We start from the raw sequence: 24,172 nt of genomic DNA, 5'->3' as shown, positions 1-24,172 counted from the left end.
ACTTATACCTGAAGATATGTAGTACTTGAACTTACTTATACCTGAAGATATGTAGTACTTAAACTTACTTATACCTGAAGATATGTAGTACTTAAACTTACTTATACCTGAAGATATGTAGTACTTGAACTTACTTATACCTGAAGATATGTAGTACTTGAACTTACTTATACCTGAAGATATGTAGTACTTAAACTTACTTATACCTGAAGATATGTAGTACTTAAACTTACTTATACCTGAAGATATGTAGTACTTAAACTTACTTATACCTGAAGATATGTAGTACTTGAACTTACTTATACCTGAAGATATGTAGTACTTAAACTTACTTATACCTGAAGATATGTAGTACTTGAACTTACTTATACCTGAAGATATGTAGTACTTAAACTTACTTATACCTGAAGATATGTAGTACTTAAACTTACTTATACCTGAAGATATGTAGTACTTAAACTTACTTATACCTGAAGATATGTAGTACTTGAACTTACTTATACCTGAAGATATGTAGTACTTAAACTTACTTATACCTGAAGATATGTAGTACTTAAACTTACTTATATCTGAAGATATGTAGTACTTGAACTTACTTATACCTGAAGATATGTAGTACTTGAACTTACTTATACCTGAAGATATGTAGTACTTAAACTTACTTATACCTGAAGATATGTAGTACTTAAACTTACTTATACCTGAAGATATGTAGTACTTAAACTTACTTATACCTGAAGATATGTAGTACTTGAACTTACTTATACCTGAAGATATGTAGTACTTAAACTTACTTATACCTGAAGATATGTAGTACTTGAACTTACTTATACCTGAAGATATGTAGTACTTGAACTTACTTATACCTGAAGATATGTAGTACTTAAACTTACTTATACCTGAAGATATGTAGTACTTGAACTTACTTATACCTGAAGATATGTAGTACTTGAACTTACTTATACCTGAAGATATGTAGTACTTAAACTTACTTATACCTGAAGATATGTAGTACTTAAACTTACTTATACCTGAAGATATGTAGTACTTAAACTTACTTATACCTGAAGATATGTAGTACTTAAACTTACTTATACCTGAAGATATGTAGTACTTAGACTTACTTATACCTGAAGATATGTAGTACTTGAACTTACTTATATCTGAAGATATGTAGTACTTAAACTTACTTATACCTGAAGATATGTAGTACTTAAACTTACTTATACCTGAAGATATGTAGTACTTGAACTTACTTATACCTGAAGATATGTAGTACTTAAACTTACTTATACCTGAAGATATGTAGTACTTAAACTTACTTATACCTGAAGATATGTAGTACTTGAACTTACTTATACCTGAAGATATGTAGTACTTGAACTTACTTATACCTGAAGATATGTAGTACTTAAACTTACTTATACCTGAAGATATGTAGTACTTGAACTTACTTATACCTGAAGATATGTAGTACTTAAACTTACTTATACCTGAAGATATGCAGTACTTGAACTTACTTATACCTGAAGATATGTAGTACTTGAACTTACTTATACCTGAAGATATGTAGTACTTGAACTTACTTATACCTGAAGATATGTAGTACTTAAACTTACTTATACCTGAAGATATGTAGTACTTGAACTTACTTATACCTGAAGATATGTAGTACTTGAACTTACTTATACCTGAAGATATGTAGTACTTGAACTTACTTATACCTGAAGATATGTAGTACTTGAACTTACTTATACCTGAAGATATGTAGTACTTGAACTTACTTATACCTGAAGATATGTAGTACTTAAACTTACTTATACCTGAAGATATGTAGTACTTGAACTTACTTATATCTGAAGATATGTAGTACTTGAACTTACTTATACCTGAAGATATGTAGTACTTGAACTTACTTATACCTGAAGATATGTAGTACTTGAACTTACTTATATCTGAAGATATGTAGTACTTAAACTTACTTATACCTGAAGATATGTAGTACTTAGACTTACTTATACCTGAAGATATGCAGTACTTGAACTTACTTATACCTGAAGATATGTAGTACTTGAACTTACTTATACCTGAAGATATGTAGTACTTGAACTTACTTATACCTGAAGATATGTAGTACTTAAACTTACTTATACCTGAAGATATGTAGTACTTGAACTTACTTATACCTGAAGATATGTAGTACTTGAACTTACTTATACCTGAAGATATGTAGTACTTGAACTTACTTATACCTGAAGATATGTAGTACTTGAACTTACTTATACCTGAAGATATGTAGTACTTGAACTTACTTATACCTGAAGATATGTAGTACTTAAACTTACTTATACCTGAAGATATGTAGTACTTGAACTTACTTATACCTGAAGATATGTAGTACTTGAACTTACTTATACCTGAAGATATGTAGTACTTAAACTTACTTATACCTGAAGATATGTAGTACTTGAACTTACTTATACCTGAAGATATGTAGTACTTAAACTTACTTATACCTGAAGATATGTAGTACTTAAACTTACTTATACCTGAAGATATGTAGTACTTGAACTTACTTATACCTGAAGATATGTAGTACTTGAACTTACTTATACCTGAAGATATGTAGTACTTAAACTTACTTATACCTGAAGATATGTAGTACTTAAACTTACTTATACCTGAAGATATGTAGTACTTAAACTTACTTATACCTGAAGATATGTAGTACTTGAACTTACTTATACCTGAAGATATGTAGTACTTAAACTTACTTATACCTGAAGATATGTAGTACTTGAACTTACTTATACCTGAAGATATGTAGTACTTGAACTTACTTATACCTGAAGATATGTAGTACTTAAACTTACTTATACCTGAAGATATGTAGTACTTAAACTTACTTATACCTGAAGATATGTAGTACTTAAACTTACTTATACCTGAAGATATGTAGTACTTGAACTTACTTATACCTGAAGATATGTAGTACTTAAACTTACTTATACCTGAAGATATGTAGTACTTAAACTTACTTATATCTGAAGATATGTAGTACTTGAACTTACTTATACCTGAAGATATGTAGTACTTGAACTTACTTATACCTGAAGATATGTAGTACTTAAACTTACTTATACCTGAAGATATGTAGTACTTAAACTTACTTATACCTGAAGATATGTAGTACTTGAACTTACTTATACCTGAAGATATGTAGTACTTGAACTTACTTATACCTGAAGATATGTAGTACTTAAACTTACTTATACCTGAAGATATGTAGTACTTGAACTTACTTATACCTGAAGATATGTAGTACTTGAACTTACTTATACCTGAAGATATGTAGTACTTAAACTTACTTATACCTGAAGATATGTAGTACTTAAACTTACTTATACCTGAAGATATGTAGTACTTGAACTTACTTATACCTGAAGATATGTAGTACTTAAACTTACTTATACCTGAAGATATGTAGTACTTAAACTTACTTATACCTGAAGATATGTAGTACTTAAACTTACTTATACCTGAAGATATGTAGTACTTAAACTTACTTATACCTGAAGATATGTAGTACTTAGACTTACTTATACCTGAAGATATGTAGTACTTAAACTTACTTATACCTGAAGATATGTAGTACTTAAACTTACTTATACCTGAAGATATGTAGTACTTGAACTTACTTATACCTGAAGATATGTAGTACTTGAACTTACTTATACCTGAAGATATGTAGTACTTAAACTTACTTATACCTGAAGATATGTAGTACTTGAACTTACTTATACCTGAAGATATGTAGTACTTAAACTTACTTATACCTGAAGATATGCAGTACTTGAACTTACTTATACCTGAAGATATGTAGTACTTGAACTTACTTATACCTGAAGATATGTAGTACTTGAACTTACTTATACCTGAAGATATGTAGTACTTAAACTTACTTATACCTGAAGATATGTAGTACTTGAACTTACTTATACCTGAAGATATGTAGTACTTGAACTTACTTATACCTGAAGATATGTAGTACTTGAACTTACTTATACCTGAAGATATGTAGTACTTGAACTTACTTATACCTGAAGATATGTAGTACTTAAACTTACTTATACCTGAAGATATGTAGTACTTAAACTTACTTATACCTGAAGATATGTAGTACTTGAACTTACTTATATCTGAAGATATGTAGTACTTGAACTTACTTATACCTGAAGATATGTAGTACTTGAACTTACTTATACCTGAAGATATGTAGTACTTGAACTTACTTATATCTGAAGATATGTAGTACTTAAACTTACTTATACCTGAAGATATGTAGTACTTAAACTTACTTATACCTGAAGATATGTAGTACTTAAACTTACTTATACCTGAAGATATGTAGTACTTAAACTTACTTATACCTGAAGATATGTAGTACTTGAACTTACTTATACCTGAAGATATGTAGTACTTGAACTTACTTATACCTGAAGATATGTAGTACTTGAACTTACTTATATCTGAAGATACGTAGTACTTGAACTTACTTATACCTGAAGATATGCAGTACTTGAACTTACTTATACCTGAAGATATGTAGTACTTAAACTTACTTATACCTGAAGATATGTAGTACTTGAACTTACTTATACCTGAAGATATGTAGTACTTGAACTTACTTATACCTGAAGATATGTAGTACTTGAACTTACTTATACCTGAAGATATGTAGTACTTAAACTTACTTATACCTGAAGATATGTAGTACTTAAACTTACTTATACCTGAAGATATGTAGTACTTGAACTTACTTATACCTGAAGATATGTAGTACTTAAACTTACTTATACCTGAAGATATGTAGTACTTAAACTTACTTATACCTGAAGATATGTAGTACTTGAACTTACTTATACCTGAAGATATGTAGTACTTAAACTTACTTATACCTGAAGATATGTAGTACTTGAACTTACTTATACCTGAAGATATGTAGTACTTAAACTTACTTATACCTGAAGATATGCAGTACTTGAACTTACTTATACCTGAAGATATGTAGTACTTGAACTTACTTATACCTGAAGATATGTAGTACTTGAACTTACTTATACCTGAAGATATGTAGTACTTAAACTTACTTATACCTGAAGATATGTAGTACTTGAACTTACTTATACCTGAAGATATGTAGTACTTGAACTTACTTATACCTGAAGATATGTAGTACTTGAACTTACTTATACCTGAAGATATGTAGTACTTGAACTTACTTATACCTGAAGATATGTAGTACTTGAACTTACTTATACCTGAAGATATGTAGTACTTGAACTTACTTATACCTGAAGATATGTAGTACTTGAACTTACTTATACCTGAAGATATGTAGTACTTAAACTTACTTATACCTGAAGATATGTAGTACTTGAACTTACTTATATCTGAAGATATGTAGTACTTAAACTTACTTATACCTGAAGATATGTAGTACTTAAACTTACTTATACCTGAAGATATGTAGTACTTAAACTTACTTATACCTGAAGATATGTAGTACTTAAACTTACTTATACCTGAAGATATGTAGTACTTAAACTTACTTATACCTGAAGATATGTAGTACTTAAACTTACTTATACCTGAAGATATGTAGTACTTAAACTTACTTATATCTGAAGATATGTAGTACTTGAACTTACTTATACCTGAAGATATGTAGTACTTAAACTTACTTATACCTGAAGATATGTAGTACTTGAACTTACTTATACCTGAAGATATGTAGTACTTGAACTTACTTATACCTGAAGATATGTAGTACTTGAACTTACTTATATCTGAAGATATGTAGTACTTAAACTTACTTATACCTGAAGATATGTAGTACTTGAACTTACTTATACCTGAAGATATGTAGTACTTGAACTTACTTATATCTGAAGATATGTAGTACTTAAACTTACTTATACCTGAAGATATGTAGTACTTGAACTTACTTATACCTGAAGATATGTAGAACTTGAACTTACTTATACCTGAAGATATGTAGTACTTGAACTTACTTATACCTGAAGATATGTAGTACTTGAACTTACTTATACCTGAAGATATGTAGTACTTGAACTTAGCGAGATAACAAAGAGGCAAAAATGGGAGCGCCCTCACAGAAACTTGCAAAAGGGAGACATTGTGTTACTAGTTGAAGAGGCCTCTCCACGAAATCAATGGCCTTGTGGGATAATTGATGAGGCTGATGCAGGAGCTGATGGAAAGGTTAGGAAGGTTAAGGTGAGAATGGCAAATGTTGGGATTGACAACAAAGGAAAAGTCATATTTCCTGCTTCAACACTAGAAAGACCAATCCAGAAGCTGGTATTACTGCACAAGAAGGAAGATGACACTGAGTAATTGTCGTGGAACTTATATACATAGCATAAATTATACTCATACTATTGCATATACATTTACACAGTAGGAATTCATATTACGTATTATATCATGCAGTTAATTTTTATTCTAAACAAAAAAAAAAATTGTAAAAAGGGTATGTTACATACGTAAGACATAAAAAATTAAAGTGGGGAGTGTAGTGAACCATGGTTGTATACATTAGCTATATCCTATTTACCAGTCTTGCACTTATGTTATGTTTATCAATTTGCCCTTATAGCATGGAAAAGTAATCATTATTAACAAAGCTACTACCTATCCTACCTAACCTCAATGTCAAACAAGGCAGTAACTCGTTGGGGGTATGCCAGGTCGCCCCAATCCATAAGATTGGTCTTGCTTTGTGCACCAACACTGGCTGCTGAGTAATGTTTTTATTTCTGTTACGAAACCGGATTTGGTGGAAACAACTGGCCATCCTGCACAGTAGAGCTGACAGCTTGCTGACCTAGATGTGTGTTTGACACTTCATAAAACAGTCTAGAAACTTTTATTCATGCTGTTACATTATATCATAATAGACAATATCATTACAAATTAACAAGCTAGCAAGGAGCTCAAAGGTTAGTTTTGTTTACTATTTCTACCATTTTTTATACTTGTACTTTTAGAATTGTCTACAATTAATTGTCACTTTTTCTGATTAAATGCTTTATATCAGTAACACTTTCATTCATGCTTCAAGAAAGAGTGTCATAATATTGTTTGTTATTGCATTTATTGTATTTACTATTCCTTATTTGTAATGGGTTACAATTACTCTTTTAGATTTCACGGTGTTAGTTGCAATAAATATATCTATCAACTAAAATATGCAACTATTACACATCAGTGAATTCACACCCTCCGATGAGCTAGCTGGGTCGTTAGCGGACCAATAAACCGCTACAGTGAAATCTTTGTGATTGAGGGACTACCTACTACTATCTATACTATGGTTGCTACCAAAAGAAATCACAGGCTACTTTGAACTGCCATAGAGAAACACAGGCTACTTTGAACTGCCATAGAGAATCACAGGCTACTTTGAACTGCCATATAGAATCACAGGCTACTTTGAACTGCCATAGAGAATCACAGGCTACTTTGAACTGCCATAGAGAATCACAGGCTACTTTGAACTGCCATAGAGAAAAATAGGCTACTTTGAACTGCCATATAGAATTATAGGCTACTTTGAACTGCCGTAGAGAGTTGAATTCTACCTTGAACTGACATCTAATGAGCTTTCTCCATCACCAATCTAAACATAAATTTATAGGCTCCTTACGCTTTCTATTTACCAAAGTATTAACAGCCAATCATCTTTCTACGGATTAATTGACAACTGCAGTAGATAAGTATCATTCTAGTAGTATTTACATTAGAGTTCATATGCATGGTATTCGCTGCTTATTGTATTTTTGTTAATGTTTCATTTTATGACTTGCTCTTAAAACATATCAGGGCAAACTTTTGCTTACTTGTAAACTGTGCAGGCGTCAGTGGTGTCCACCAAAACGTATTCCTAATTGGTTAGCTAGTCATTTTCACACAACAGCCGGGTTAGTCGCATTGTACCACGATCTCGTTTTGTTGCTTGTGGGCGCCTGGTTCCCGCGTTTTCCGGAGTTTGCTGCCTTGTCTGTCATACATATTACACACCCCAACGTATTACACACACCCGATAGCATATGTAGTAACAAAGTTTGGTTATCATATCATATTCAAATTATCAATCTGTCTTGGTTGATGTTATGTTTTAATTAGCATTAGAAGTTATCAGCTCTTTAATAGTTACATAGTACATATAGTATCATTTACTCATTAGAGTGCAATGGCTTCAGCAAATGAAAGTCTCATTGATTTTGGCTCATCAGATAGCTTAGACAAACTAACTACTTCATTGCCAATCAAGGCTGACACTATTAGCAATGTATCAGTTTCACATAAACCTGTACGTAGTGTTAAGGTGTCCCACATAGGAATTGAAAGTAAAAGAAATGAGTTAGCCTTTACCTTATATGCTTCTATAAACAAGGAGTCTAAAGCTATAGATGCTATCCTAAAGCGCTGTCAGGGTGAGGTTGAACTTAGAACTCTTGAGTCAGGCTTCAATGAAATAGCAATAAAAAAAGAGTCAATTACACCTGAGTATGAATCTTTATGTAAATTATCTGATAATAAAGTTGAAAAGAAAGTTCAAGTTAGTTTTGATTTGTTTCTCATGGAAGTTGAACTCATCACAAAGACATTCACAGAAAAAATACAAGATATTACATCTTTGAATGACGAAGAAAGAAGAATTGAAGAGGAGCATGAACTGAGGGCACAAGAAGAAAGAGAACGGAAGGAACAAGAGGAGATAAGAGCGATGGAAGAAGAATTTGAAGAAAGGAAAAAGATGCTTGCAGAAGAACATCAGAAATGGACACGACACATGACAGAGAAAAGGAAAGTGTCTCAGCTACAGATTCAATCGTCACCAATACAAGCTCAGTCTCACGCAACAGCAAATGACTCATTGCTAGAATCAAAACAACAAACTACTCATACAGCTTGTGATGATTTGTCACCTTCAAGTATGCCTTCTACTCCAAGTTTGCACAAAACATCCACAGACATAATCACCACAAAACCCATAGACCTAGAATTATTAGAAAGCCCACAAAACTACAGTCTCATAGATAAGTTGAAATCGGTGTCTGATAAGGTGAGAAAGCCTTCAGAAACAGTACATTGCTGCGACTCAGACAGCACTGAAACTATTCGTCAACTTGCTTTAGACTTCTCAAAAGGTATCAGACACGCTAGGAAAGCAGACATAGAACCAGAGGTTTTTAGTGGCAATCCACTAGAGTTTGAAGCCTGGCAGTGTGATTTTGATAGTCACCTGTTAACACTGGACATCAAGGATGGTGCTGAAAAGATTAGATACTTAAAAAAGTATGTATCAGGCCCGGCTAAAGAATGCATCAGTGGTCAATTTTTGATAAGAACTGACCAAAGCTACCAACAAGCACGTGAAAAGCTGAAGTCTAGGTTTGGGAACAAATTGGATGTTGCACGTTCCATGAGAAATGAATTAGACAACTGGTCAAAAATTTCTTCAAATGATGTAAAAGGACTCCAAAAATACGCTGACTACCTGGAAAACTGCAAGAATGGAATGGGTTCCATACCAGGACTGTCAATTCTGGATGACCCTCAGGTCAACGAAAAGCTAGCAGCAGTACTTCCTGAATGGGCTCAAGTTAAATGGGCTAACAAAGTGTACAAGATTCAAAAGACAGAGATGCGATACCCACAGTTTGCAGAGTTTGCAGCTTTTAGTAACGAGATAGCAGAAATACACTCCCTTCCACTGCTTCGAAATCAACGAAAAGCAACCAGCACAAGAGTATCTGGAAGCTTTCACCAACATAGATCTGGTCATCAAACCAAAGCATTTGCAACAAACAGCATCAGTTCTTATCCAAACAACAGCTGCCTATTTTGTGACAAAGAACACCACACAGCAGATTGTTTTGAACTTGCTGAAAAACCATACAATGACCGGATCAAGTTTCTTCAAAACAACAGGCTTTGTTTTATATGTGCAGAGGTTGGGCATGGATCAAAGACATGCCAGCTGAAAGGCAGGAGTTTCTGTAAGAAATGCAGAAAACCAGGACACCCAACGTGTTTACACAAGAGAAAGAAAGACTGGGATCAAGATTATGGTTTCCGGCAACGCGATCAACCTGGACAGTCCACTTCACAACCTCATCAATCAACTAAAATCGTTCACACTGAGGCCACTTCAACTAGTTCCGACAACTCATCAGCTGTCAACGATTCATCCAACGCTCCAGGAGACACACAGAACAACCAGCGAACTCTGTTATCTAACAAAAACACAAGGACATTTAGTGAGAACAAGCTTTTTAACATGGGCTTGCCAGTGTATGTGTCTACTAGCACCAACCCAAAAGACCAAGTACTAGTATATGCTTTCTTTGATTCAGCATCAGATCACTCATATGTAACGAAAGATCTTGCAAAGAAGCTCAATCCAAAACAGTTGGGGAAGAAACAAATAAGCATTGAGACAATGACAGGTGACCTACAAAAAGATGAGGTTTTCATCTATGGTGATATGGTGATCAAAGGATACTTTAGCGGGGAAGTCAAGCTACCGTCTGCTTATGAATGGGCCAATATTCCTAACTCAACTGGTGTCTTTGGAAACAACACAAATATACTAGAATATCCTCATTTAAGACCTTTGGCTGACAGGATGCCCCCTCCACTAGATATACCAGTAGGCTTGTTGCTAGGAGCAAATTGTTCCTCTGCTCAATTTCCAATGGAAGCAGTTCGTGGCAAGGAAAACCAGCCATATGCTCTTAGGTCAGAGCTGGGTTGGGCCGTTTTTGGAGTAGAAGAGTTTGGCAAGCCATCACACAAAACTCACACCATATTCCTTACCCATAAAGTCGAGGACCAAGAGGAATGTATGATGTCACAAGATGACTACAAGTTTATGGATATTGTAAAAAAAGAAACCCTAATCACGGAATCTGGATCCTACCAGATGCCACTACCTTTCAAACAAAGACCAGTACTTCCAAACAATCTAAGTCAAGCTAAAAGGCGTCATGAAGCTGTGTGCAAGCGCTTCGAAAAGGATTCACAACTCGAAAAAGAGTATACAGAGTTCATGAATGGGCTTATTGATGGAAATATGGCTGAACTAGTAGAAGATACAGCCTCAGCAAAGTCTGGCGAACAGTGGTATATCCCACATTTTGCTGTAAAGCATCCTCAAAAGCAGAAGCTCAGAGTTGTTTTTGATTGCAAGGCAGCATATAACCAAACTTCTCTTAATGACCACTTGCTCCAGGGTCCAGATATGATGAATTCGCTTGTAGGGTTACTCTGTAGGTTCAGGAAAGAATCTATTGCCATTAGTTGTGATATCCAAAAGATGTTCTACAACTTTTTGGTTAACCCTGAGGACAGGGACTATTTAAGGTTTTTGTGGCAAGATAAGGATGGAAATTCACAGACATACCGAATGAAAGTACACATATTTGGCGCTAAGTCTTCGCCAGCTGTTGCCACTTATGGCTTACGTCGCATTGCACATGACTACAAAGAAATCTCAGAGAAAGCAGCATTGTTTATAGAACGTGATTTTTATGTTGATGACGGAATCACAAGTGTGACAACTGAGAGAGAGGCAATTGAACTCATAGACTCAGCCCGAAAAATTTGTGACAAAGGCAATCTTAGGCTACACAAATTCACGTCCAACAGTTCAGAAGTTCTCTCATCACTACCTGAAGCAGAAAGATCTGTACAAGACACAGATCTATTTAGTGGTTCTTTACCAGAGCAACGAACTCTTGGCCTTCAATGGTCAATGAAATCAGACTCCTTCAAATTTATCAACAAAATAAAAGACCAGCCTACCACTAGAAGAGGAATCCTCTCTATTGTTAGCCAGCTCTATGACCCACTTGGATTTATTGCACCTTATACCCTGCTTGGAAAAAATATCCTACAGAGCGTCAACAAGGCTGACATAGGATGGGATGATCATGTACGAGATGATGAGTGTAAAAGGTGGCTTGGATGGCTAGAACAACTCCCTGCTCTAGAGAACATTACTATTCCCAGATGTCTCAAACCCAACAATTTTGGTGAAGTTGTCAGAAAGGAATTGCATCATTTCTGCGATGCTAGTGATAAAGGAATAGGTGCATGCTCGTATATTCGTCAAATAAATGACAAGGGCCAAGTGCATGTGTCACTTCTTTTAGGAAAATCCAAGGTTATTCCTTCAAAAGGACTGTTTACAACACCACGCCTTGAGCTAATGTCAGCAGTAATGGCGACTGATCTAAGCAAGACTTTGAATGCTGAGCTAAACATGAAGTTTGACAACGAGTGCTATTGGTCAGATTCAAGAATTGTCTTAGGATGGATTGCTAACAACTCTAAAAGATTCAACACGTTTGTTCACAACAGGATACGACTGATCACTTCTAGAGCAGATGTGGCACAATGGTACCACATACCTGGAAGCCTAAATCCAGCTGATATTGCTTCAAGAGGAATGCAATGTGATCAGTTAGCAAACTCAATCTGATTTTCTGGTCCAGGTTTCCTCAAAGAACCTGAAATCTTCCTTCTGGAGCAAGATCACACTGAACACCTAGACTCACAAGATCCAGAACTGAAAAAGACCAAACTAATGAAGACCACAACCGGTCAAACAAACATGCTGAAAGACAAATGTGACAAGTATTCAACATGGACTGTCCTCAGGCGTTCAGTGGGAATACTACAGCAAATGGCAGCCTCAAAGTCATGGTCAAAGAAAACTCTAACGGCTGAGAATCTCCAGAAGGCAGAGTCCAAGATCATTACAGACATTCAACAACATCACTTTAAGGATGATTGCAACCTGATTAGCAGTGGAAAAACAGTCAACAAAACCAGTCTGTTGTTTAGACTAGATCCATTTATTGACCAAGATGGAGTTCTACTTGTTGGTGGTAGAGCTAAAGAGTCTCAAATTCTTAGCTTTGGGGAGAAGCATCCAATAATACTGCCACGCAATGAGCACGTATCATCCCTGATCGTTCGTCACTACCACAATATCACACATCACCAAGGCAGAAATATCACATTTGGTGCCATAAGAAGTGCAGGGTTTTGGATAGTGGGAGCTACAAGATTGGTTAAATCCATTATTCGCAACTGCATTACTTGCAACAGACTACGAGGAAAACCAGCGAAGCAGATTATGTCAAACTTACCGGCAGAGAGGCTTGACCCAACACCTCCATTTACTAACATAGGCATAGACTGTTTTGGACCCTTTGTGGTGAAGGAAAGAAGATCAGAAGTAAAACGGTGGGGACTCCTTCTCACATGCTTATATTCAAGAGCTGTCCATGTAGAAGTGTTGGAGGATATGACCACAGATTCGCTGATAAATGCTTTTCGATCCTTTATGTGCTTGAGAGGTCCCATCAAAACCATCTACTGTGACCAGGGAACAAACTTTAAGGGTGCCAGCAACGAACTGCAGAAGGAGTGGATGTCTATGGAAACTAAATCAACACTAACCAAATATCTAAGGGACAAGCAGATTGAATTTAAATTCAATGCGCCACATGCCAGTCATGCTGGTGGAGTCTGGGAAAGGCAAATACGCAACATCAGGGCAGTCCTAAGTGGGATGTCAGCAAAGTTCAACTGTCGCCTTAACACTGCAGGACTTCGTACAGCCTTCTATGAAGCAATGGCGACTATCAATAGCCGGCCAATTGCAATTAATGCCTTGACAGACCCAAAGTCTGCGGTACTTACACCAAATCACTTGCTACATTCTAAGCCAACAAGTGTAGCATCCCTACCAGGAACATTTGACGCCACAGAGATGTATGGACAGAAGATGTGGCGAAAAGTCCAACAATTTTCTGAGGAATTTTGGAAAGAATGGAAAGATGGGTATCTTAGCGAGATAACAAAGAGGCAAAAATGGGAGCGCCCTCACAGAAACTTGCAAAAGGGAGACATTGTGTTACTAGTTGAAGAGGCCTCTCCACGAAATCAATGGCCTTGTGGGATAATTGATGAGGCTGATGCAGGAGCTGATGGAAAGGTTAGGAAGGTTAAGGTGAGAATGGCAAATGTTGGGATTGACAACAAAGGAAAAGTCATATTTCCTGCTTCAACACTAGAAAGACCAATCCAGAAGCTGGTATTACTGCACAAGAAGGAAGATGACACTGAGTAATTGTCGTGGAACTTATATACATAGCATAAATTATACTCATACTATTGCATATACATTTACACAGTAGGAATTCATATTACGTATTATATCATGCAGTTAATTTTTATTCTAAACAAAAAAAAAAATTGTAAAAAGGGTATGTTACATACGTAAGACATAAAAAATTAAAGTGGGGAGTGTAGTGAACCATGGTTGTATACATTAGCTATATCCTATTTACCAGTCTTGCACTTATGTTATGTTTATCAATTTGCCCTTATAGCATGGAAAAGTAATCATTATTAACAAAGCTACTACCTATCCTACCTAACCTCAATGTCAAACAAGGCAGTAACTCGTTGGGGGTATGCCAGGTCGCCCCAATCCATAAGATTGGTCTTGCTTTGTGCACCAACACTGGCTGCTGAGTAATGTTTTTATTTCTGTTACGAAACCGGATTTGGTGGAAACAACTGGCCATCCTGCACAGTAGAGCTGACAGCTTGCTGACCTAGATGTGTGTTTGACACTTCATAAAACAGTCTAGAAACTTTTATTCATGCTGTTACATTATATCATAATAGACAATATCATTACAAATTAACAAGCTAGCAAGGAGCTCAAAGGTTAGTTTTGTTTACTATTTCTACCATTTTTTATACTTGTACTTTTAGAATTGTCTACAATTAATTGTCACTTTTTCTGATTAAATGCTTTATATCAGTAACACTTTCATTCATGCTTCAAGAAAGAGTGTCATAATATTGTTTGTTATTGCATTTATTGTATTTACTATTCCTTATTTGTAATGGGTTACAATTACTCTTTTAGATTTCACGGTGTTAGTTGCAATAAATATATCTATCAACTAAAATATGCAACTATTACACATCAGTGAATTCACACCCTCCGATGAGCTAGCTGGGTCGTTAGCGGACCAATAAACCGCTACACTGTATACTTTATGCATATCGCTACACGTATAAAACGTTAATCTGCAAAACTGGCTACTCAAAGAGCTGCTAACACTGTAAAATTGTGTAATATGAATTTCATATTATCAAACAATTGCAAATACTACTCCGCAATAATGTTCAAATTCAAATGTAAATAAGATGTTGTAAAAACAAAATCGATCAGCAAAATAATTTGTGTACACTCACTACCTGAGTTACAAGCAACTGGTCATGATTTAGCATGATCGTGACTGACTGTGTACATTTGAAGTGTATACTCCAGGACTTATGATGCAGAGTGCAAATCTACCTTAAATATTTCAGAATCAATGAGAGCTCTAAAAATAATACGATTTCTTGACGAGTCTGATCATGTGAATGCCACTGTAACAAACTGTCATTGGCCAAAAATGAAGAACTGTTGGAACATGATCCAGTCAAATTGGAAAAATATCAAAAGTATGTGACATCTTTTGTCTGCAACGTCCACTCAAAAATGTTCAGCCTATGCTTAGAAGCGGCATGAGTGGAAAAGTATAATCACTTTCAGCCACAATGCAGATCTATAAGAAAAGTGAACATGGTATCAAAAGAGGTGTTGATTCTGAAAATTCTCTGTAAAGTTTGCAGATTGTCAAGCAGGATGTAAGCCGATGTCCACCGTGTCCACCGATGGCGTCAAAACTAGTATTAGTCAACAGGTCTAGTTTCAATTTGATACAGGTTTGTCATGCAATGCTTTTCACTACAAGGATTATTGTGATCTAGAAAAGCCGAAGGACAACAACCAATATAAGCTCAAGCAGTCTGATGGCTATATTATGCTTGATCAGATCAATGTTGTATGTATGGCACGCGAGGTGCTGCACAGTGCTATACAAGCTTATGCAGGTGCACAATTAATGTGAACTAAAAAGCTATGAAAATGCAGAATGATGCAATTAAATCCTGCACGCAGTCCACAAAAGCATTGTACTGAGCTACATTCCTGCGATAACGCACGATTTATCCAAAAATATTATTCTGGATCAGGGATTAAGAATGCAATGGGTAGGTGTGAAGTTGGCGTTGCCCACAAATATGTATGTATTTTTCCCTGTTACAGCTTCATAGCTAATATAAAAATGCCAAATATACATGTAGCTTTCTAACCAATCTTATAGCTTATGAATAAATGTGCTATTTTGTTATAAACGAAATACTCTGTACTTTATACCAGCTTTGCAGTCACGCTGCGTAGCCAATATGAAAATTTTATTTAGGAAACATTTGGCAGTCAGTTTTAGTGCACTAAAATACGAGGGTTAAAATGCAACATTCGCAAAAGTAGGAATCCTAATTAACTCTCTGTTGATGCATCTGTCATTCTAGATTGATTCACAATAAAAGAATGGATCAACTTTGTCAATAATCACCATCTAAATAGCGTTTTGATGAGCTATACGAATGTGCCAAAATAGGGTCAGCAAACCAGCTTTGCTTAAGATTAAAAGAGAGTCTTTTAAGAAATGGAGCGTTTCATTACATCAAGCTTTAGCCTCTAGGTCAACATTTCAAGGTCAACAAACCTATAGTTGTTCAGACTGATGCAAGTATAGTACACGGCTGTACATCTATGGCTATTCTACTCCAAAAAGGCCAACTGGTCAGCTATGGTTCAAGAAGTTTGACAGTTAGTGAAATGAGCTTGGCTCCTATCAAGCTAGAACTTGTAGCCATTGTGTAAGGGATGCAGAAGTTCGATCAGTTAGTTGTCTTTAAAAATGCAGATGTTAAAGTTCACACCGATACAAACTAATAACTCTTATTCCTTACAGTCATCGTCTCAACTAATAGCAAATGAACGGAATACTAATGATCACCTAAACACAAACATAACATTACAAATTTACTAAAACGTTCCAAGAAACTTGCAGGGTGATGATCGATAAACAGACGTTCTTGCATATATAGTAGGAGGATCGCCTCTTCCAGCAGCTCGTGTGACAGTCGTACTAACTCGGTCCTGCATTAATTCATCGTAGGTGGTAATTAATGAGTTGTGATTCTGGTCAGAGGAGAGGAGTCACATTAGCAGATTTTGTCTACTGACCTTCCGTCTTTCACATAGTGTTTGCATATTTAAAGTATCTAAAGCTTTGGTGATGCTATCTCTTCCTTTCAGTTTACATATAAAACGTAGTGCGTTGTTTTGCACCATTTCAAGTTTATGTTGTAGTAGCTTAGTAGAAGGGTCCCACACGGTAGAGGCATACTCAATATGTGGCCTGCAAAGACTAGTATATGCTAAGAGTTTGGCCTTTTCAGGAGCTTCATATAGCACACGCTTAATCATGCCTAACTGCTGTCTTGCCCTTCTGGCTTTGGAGTCTATATGTTTGTCAAACTTCAGGTTAGATTGTAGGATAACACCTAGGTATTTAGTTTCTTCAACTATTTCTAATTGTTCAGTGTCTAGGAAGTATTCAGCTGAGGGAGAGTTATTTTTGTCATTAAAAACCATGACAGAGCACTTAGATACATTAAATAGCATTTTCCATTTGTTAGCCCATGATTCAAGGGCATTAATGTTTACCTGAAATCGTTGTTTATCAGCATGGCAGTTTACGGGTTGGTATATCAAGGTGTCATCTGCAAATAAACTAATATTACAGTCAACTTGCTGGGGCACGTCATTAATATAAACTAAAAACAGTGTGGGACCTAGCACTGATCCCTGTGGAACTCCAGATGTCACAGCTAGTTCATCAGATTTATGTCCATCAACTACCACCCTTTGTTTTCTGGCCATTAGGAAGTCATGCATCCACATAAGAATTTTATCATCTATGTCAGATATACTGGATAACTTGTTCATCAAGAGTTGGTGAGGTACTTTGTCGAAGGCCTTTGCAAAGTCTAATACTACGGCATGATTGGTGTCTCCCTGGTCGGTGCTGCGTGCAATATCATGATAAGTACTACACAGCTGAGTTTCACAAGAAAGGCCTTGCCTAAAACCATGTTGTCTACTGTGCAGTACTTTATCAAGTTTATCATCAAGGTGATGTAGAATAATGTGCTCCATGGGCTTACAAGGGATGCTTGTCAGTGAAATTGGCCGGTAGTTGTTTATTTGGTTGTATGCCCCACGCTTGTGGAGTGGTGCTACATGAGCTAATTTCCATTTGGTTGGTAACTTGGATGTTTTATATGATTCGTTATATATATATATGTGAGACATTTGGCAGTCATTATTGGATCAATTGTAAGGTCTTCCTTTCTCAGTCCATCTGGACCTAGTGATTTTCCATTTTTTAAGCTATATAATAATTTCAATACGCCCTCATAAGTAATGGAGATGTTATCGTTATCCCATTGTGTACGTTGATTAATCGGGGTAAGTTGATCTTCAGTAAGTTTATCTTATGTAAAGGTGAAGTATTGTGTTATTATTTACTCAAAACATTAAACTGTATCGTATAGCATGTATTTCCAAACATGTATTACAACAGCTTTTTACCAAAGACTGTTCGTGAATTTAAAAACTGTACATCACATCAACAATAAACAATTAATTGCTAATATGGCAAATAATTACAATATTATCTAGTGTTAACAACTTCTCAACATATGAGGCGTGCCGCTTGCCGCAACCAGCTCTAGTACGTTCTATGAAGAAGATGTAAGATGTAAACGTTTGCTCAGGTCTGTCTTCAAAATGTTGCTTAGACCCTACTACATTTAAACCTCGACATTTTACTTAAATCTAAAAACTCTACACAAAAAATACAACGTTTAAACAAACAGAGACAACCACAATTCATCGCTTACCACAATAAAAATTGCTCAAAGAAGAAAAAAGGCAACTGTAAATTCACTCACGAACAAAAATTACAAAACCGATTATACTGTACTCGGCAAAATAGCACGCAAACCAAACATTTTTTGCGGTTTCTGCCTATACACATGTACATACTGTACCTCGTAAACCATCTAACTAAACACCGGTCGAATGAGGATTAAAGCCATTTCGTTAATCGTGATTGCAGTTCCGGTTAAATTGAGGAGCCCGATTGATCTCAAACCTATCTGGTTCTTTAGAAAGCAAGTTACAGATAACCAAGCTCTAACACCATGGATTCTAACGTACGGACAAGTATAAAAAATTAATTTCTGAAGTTCAAAATAAATTATACTTATTTGCAACGTTCTTTGCTTATGCAGCTAGTTAGCTACCAAGACTTAAACTCATCCCGTCTACATTTTGACATAGTTAAATTTACAATATTTGACCAGTCTCAACATTTTGTATGATATTCAAAACAGTTGAATCAGCACAAAAATTCCTTGCTGTTGGTGACAAGCAGGTCTGCATTATCGATAGATTTTCCCGGGTTGCCTAAATCGGGCACTCATTTTTACGATGTTGTCAATTCAATTTATAGTCAACCAATCATAGACAAGGTCCTGTGTCTGCACGTTTTCTCAAGCCTTTTAATTTTAGAACTTTTTACTGGTGCTCATATTTGAATGACTATAATAATAGTCGTTCAAATAGGATTATAATAGTAATTACAGTCATTCAAATACGAGCATACATTGTAGATAAAGTATTAGATATATAATCATATATGAACTACATGTTCTATTTTAGTGCACCTATGTAGATCTTAATAATACGTTCACAACGCTATTGGCAAGTCTGCTGCTGCTTTAAATGCTTTTGTAACTGCATTCACGATGTGATTGCCAGGTCTGTTGCTGATTTGACTGCGTTTATAAGCCACTCCAATTTTGTTGTACTTTTACATTACAGACTAAAGCAGTAATTGCTGTGGCAGTTGTAACTGTCTCTACCTTGGTGCTACTTTTTATTAAACAAATGAAGAAAGGTGTACCAAAGACTTTGTTGGATCCAAATGAGAAGGTAGCTCTGAAGCTGACTGGAAAGGAGGTAGGCAATAGGTGACAGATAAAGTTGTTGTTGTGCTTATATTATGAACATGGTAAAACATAGGTATCAGTATGTACATGTAGGCCTATACGTTTTAATATATATGGACAGTTAAGCTACCCCATTAGCTTGTCAAATGTTGGTTTTATCTGTCACAATATTGCTGGACAGACGGATAGTTGTCGTTGCATTATTATTTTCATTTACATTTGCAAAGAAAAATCTTTGTTTACAGACATTGAGCCATGACACCTTCAAATTTCGATTTGCTCTTCCATCACCTAAGCATTGCCTTGGTTTACCAGTTGGTACGTATTATGTTATGAATATCTTACAATTGCCATTTACATCATTCATATTTCTTTGGTCGTCTTAATGTATATTTTAAAATTGCTCTGAACGAACTTCATTGTTCTCCGTGCACTTCATTTTTCTCCACTAATAAAAAATCTACTGTTGTAGGCAATAATCTCAACGGCCAACTTGATATATAAGCAATTATTTTGCATGGAAAATATAGGCACTATCGGTAATCGTTAGTTCAAACATGTAGTGCATATATGTAACATTTTATTTTTGGCGTCATCACGGATGTTTGCAAATAATCACATGATGCACCTTGCAAACAATTCGTGTGTCTGACATTTTTCTTAAATTAAAGCATGACAGCACATTACTCTCAGCACCATTAGCAAGAAAATATTAGAAAACTGCTGGTACAGTAGATATTAGACTAGTGGTTGAGATTCCTTTAGTAAATACTTGTTTCGCCCTTATCTTCACATTAGAATCTGCTCAAATATGCATGTCTCTTTTGAAGAGGGCGGCTGAATTGATCTAGCAGTCGTGCAGTAAAATCTCTATTTTTAATCCTCTCTACATACAGCGTTTCTAGCATACCACACAATTTAATGTCGGAGCAGATAATTGACTCTACATTAAAAGTAATTTCAACCATACTGGATATGATTTTTAAAGTTTCTCAAAACATGGCAGCTACATAAGGTAAGAGACTAATAAAAATAAAGCTTAACCAAATATAAAAGTAACAACAAACCAACTATGTACATGTAACGTAATTTTGACATTACCTTTATCACCACCTACACTTGCGTGTTTCCGCAGTAAAATAACAACAAAAAACATTTTTCACTGTTGCTTGATTAATTTAGTTTTATACAGTTTAATATAATTCTGTGTGTAATCACTCGAAATACAGTCAGACATCTACCTAAGAAATTGAGCCGTTCTCAGATTTGCTATGCATGTCTAAAGCCTCGGGTTTTTAACAAACTGCCAAATACATAGTATTTTACTAATTCAACCTCTCTCATCCCTAAAATCTAAATTAAATCTAACATTTAAATAAAAGAATTACATCACACTATGATGAAGATTGAATTATGTGTGAAAGATTAACTTAACAGGGCAATAATGATTTATTACTTAACCACAGACAAATGGCAATGTGTGGGTTGGATGTAGAGACGATGATTGGGATATGCAGCATAATCTATACTAACTAACGTTTGCATATTTTAGCCAGTTATTTTTTTCCAGATATTTGTTTGACATTGATTTTACTTTTTATTGGCCCCGTCACATATGAAACCACAAAGTTTTGAGAAACTTGATATCAAATGTTGAAATGAGTGTAACCTTTGCTCAAATATTGCATCGTATGCTGGAAAATCTGATGTCAAAGTAAAAAAGTTTGACTGTAGTTATTGTTAGATTATTGAACTTCGAAATGAATTACAAGAAATACGGTTTAATCGCACAGGAATATTTTTTCTAACATACCATCATTTTGGCATGTCGAGCAAATATCACAACAAATTAATTTTATATGTAGGCCTACTTTTTAAAAGTTTGACAGCAAGTCACAAAAGCGGTTGCTGCAACTTGCTAATCGGCCCTTACTGGTACATCATTGTTTTCATTTACTACTATGTCAATTAATGAGCATTTCTTTACAAACCATTATTTTAGAAATGCATGTAGTCAGGGTCGGCATTTTTGATGAGAAAAACACTTCTTCCGGACAACAGGGCAATTCGGAAATAGGTGGGGAACAGTAGAGAAAATGGGATAAAGTAAAAAAATCCAATTATATTGAGAATTACTGAATTATATTTTATGATTGCTAACAATTTGATTCATGCATTCAGTTTATTGCTACCAGGAAGGAGATGTGTTGGAAAATACTTGCCTTGGGCACAATTTCAAGTAAAATTCGGAGCGGATTGTTGGGAAGTTAGATCGATTGAACTAGACTGAGAGTTCCTCTTGGGCTGAGACTTTATTAATGAGTGAACATACTTATGCTCAGTTCAATACATGTAATTATTTCAAAAACAATGTAATAATTGCCTTGGTTCAGTTAAAAATGCTGATATGTATCACTCAATAGGCCAGCTTAAGTTATGAGAAGATGAAATATCATTTATCTAGGGCCAGAAAGAATTAGAAATTCTGAGTTTAGCTAGTTACAAATACTAGTCTACTCATCAAAATAGATCATAATAATTTTAGATATGAAATTGTCTTTACTCAGTTACTGAGCTCATAATGCTGGTTTAAACTTTTTCATTTGTTACCCAACTTTCACCGCATCAACTATAGCTGAGTATTGAGTATACCTTAGATACGTCAGTACAAGGCAGTCAGTTGTTAGAAATTGGGCACATTTTGAAAAAAAACAGCTATGATGATGACAAAACCATCTGATTTGCAGAGAATTTGAAAATGAATGTTTCACAATGTATATCTATCGTAAATTACATATATTACAATATATGCATATTAGTACTGGAAATAAAGTTGTTTTCGAAATCAATAAATTTTTAATATATCCAATTCAACAAGCTAAATTAATATATTTTTTCATATATCAATTTAGTTTGCTCAAGTCTCTTTATTACAAAATGCAATTATTCATACTTTTTCTGGCTTTTTCCCACTGAAGAACTTTTTCCAAAATGGTAAATACTACCAGTATTTACCATTTTGAGAATAGTGTGCAAACCCTGCACGTAGTACAGATAGCATTCTAGCTAGGTATTTACTGGTTGTTTAGCCCAGTTCTTGCAAGTCATCAATAACAAGCAATTTGTTTCAATGTAGCTATCTACATGTAGTCCTCTAGCATTGTTGTGCCTGGTGTTAATCAATCAAGTTGCCATCATGATGAACACAACAATGCATATATTGCATAATTATGCCAAAGATGACTTGCAAAATGAATGCTGAAGTGAACAGCAAGTTCTAACAACCTAACACAATGATAGTTACTCGTAGTTAGTGAGGTTAATTTGTATTTTTAAAAAGTGCCCTGAACTTGAACACAAAACTTCATGTCGACATATAACTACAAGTTTAACATTAAATTATGGAAAACTATATACAGTATGTAACTTATAAAATCTGAGATGACCGGCATTTTAAAAACAGGTATAGAACCAAAAGATTTTATATGAATAGCAATAGTTGTCAAATCGTTCAAAAAGTACTATTGCATACACCTTGCATTATCAAAATCAAGGTACCAGTATATAAATTTAAAATTCAGTTTAAAATTTGATGCCAAGCTATGCATCAAATTTTTAAACAGACTATTGTTATTTCTTACATACTCAAAATGTCAACATGTAGCTTGCGTATTGCTTCCATACAATCTTCATTACCAATTTAAAAATAAGCTTTAATGAATTGAAAGTATTTCGTACCGCATTTCTATAATTATACTTTTTTACAACAGCCTAAACTGAATATATAAAGATATCTGAATGGGTAAATGGATTGTCAAACAAGACTAACTTTACCTGTTTGCTATGAAATTTGTTATGTAGGTATGCATGTCTACATGAGTGCTCTGATTGACAAGAAATTGGTTATTAGGCCATACACCCCAGTGTCTAGCGATGATGACCTCGGCTATGTTGATTTTGTGATCAAGGTAGGTTTGGTCGGACTACGGTGAAGTAAAGAATCCAGACCAGTCGATTTAAAACTGATATTTCTGTAGCGTTATTTCCTGTCTCAGCCGCTATTCTACATTTATAC

General features: G+C 34.9%; 4 protein-coding genes across 5 annotated transcripts in view; 3 read left to right on the top strand and 1 right to left on the bottom strand.

Annotated features, from left to right (window-relative positions):
• LOC137410492 (retinoblastoma-binding protein 5-like) overlaps positions 1-19,062 on the bottom strand; it is a 66,263-nt gene extending 47,201 nt beyond the window's left edge. Inside the window, exon 1 of one of the 2 annotated variants that reach the window (XM_068095918.1) lies at positions 18,985-19,062. The gene's annotated coding sequence lies outside the window, so the exon portion shown is untranslated. Of the gene's footprint in view, positions 1-8,460; positions 8,542-18,984 lie in introns of those variants that run through there. The other variant, XM_068095919.1, reaches the window with a different exon arrangement.
• LOC137391566 (uncharacterized) lies at positions 10,367-12,577 on the top strand. The gene has a single exon (XM_068078081.1). The coding sequence runs from the start codon at positions 10,373-10,375 to the stop codon at positions 12,575-12,577; it is 2,205 nt and encodes a 734-aa protein (XP_067934182.1). The 5' UTR covers positions 10,367-10,372.
• LOC137391557 (uncharacterized) lies at positions 12,710-14,236 on the top strand. The gene has a single exon (XM_068078069.1). The coding sequence runs from the start codon at positions 12,710-12,712 to the stop codon at positions 14,234-14,236; it is 1,527 nt and encodes a 508-aa protein (XP_067934170.1).
• Positions 19,063-19,160: 98 nt separating the features above from the next.
• The window catches only part of LOC137393255 (NADH-cytochrome b5 reductase 2-like), a 7,043-nt gene continuing 2,031 nt past the window's right edge, over positions 19,161-24,172 (top strand). The window contains exons 1-4 of the mRNA XM_068079719.1: positions 19,161-19,299; positions 19,970-20,107; positions 20,343-20,415; positions 23,959-24,065. Of these exons, the coding sequence (XP_067935820.1) occupies positions 19,288-19,299; positions 19,970-20,107; positions 20,343-20,415; positions 23,959-24,065 (330 nt within the window). The 5' untranslated portion in view covers positions 19,161-19,287. The remainder of the gene's footprint in view (positions 19,300-19,969; positions 20,108-20,342; positions 20,416-23,958; positions 24,066-24,172) is intronic.

This window comes from Watersipora subatra, chromosome 1 (genome assembly GCF_963576615.1).
Source record: "Watersipora subatra chromosome 1, tzWatSuba1.1, whole genome shotgun sequence".
Taxonomy (NCBI): domain Eukaryota; kingdom Metazoa; phylum Bryozoa; class Gymnolaemata; order Cheilostomatida; family Watersiporidae; genus Watersipora; species Watersipora subatra.
This window is presented reverse-complemented; position numbering and strand designations above follow the sequence as displayed.

Bases quoted from the DNA above. Each gene is read 5' to 3' on its own strand.
- LOC137391566 (XM_068078081.1), top strand. From the start codon at position 10,373: ATGGGCTTGCCAGTGTATGTGTCTACTAGCACCAACCCAAAAGACCAA.
- LOC137391557 (XM_068078069.1), top strand. From the start codon at position 12,710: ATGCTGAAAGACAAATGTGACAAGTATTCAACATGGACTGTCCTCAGG.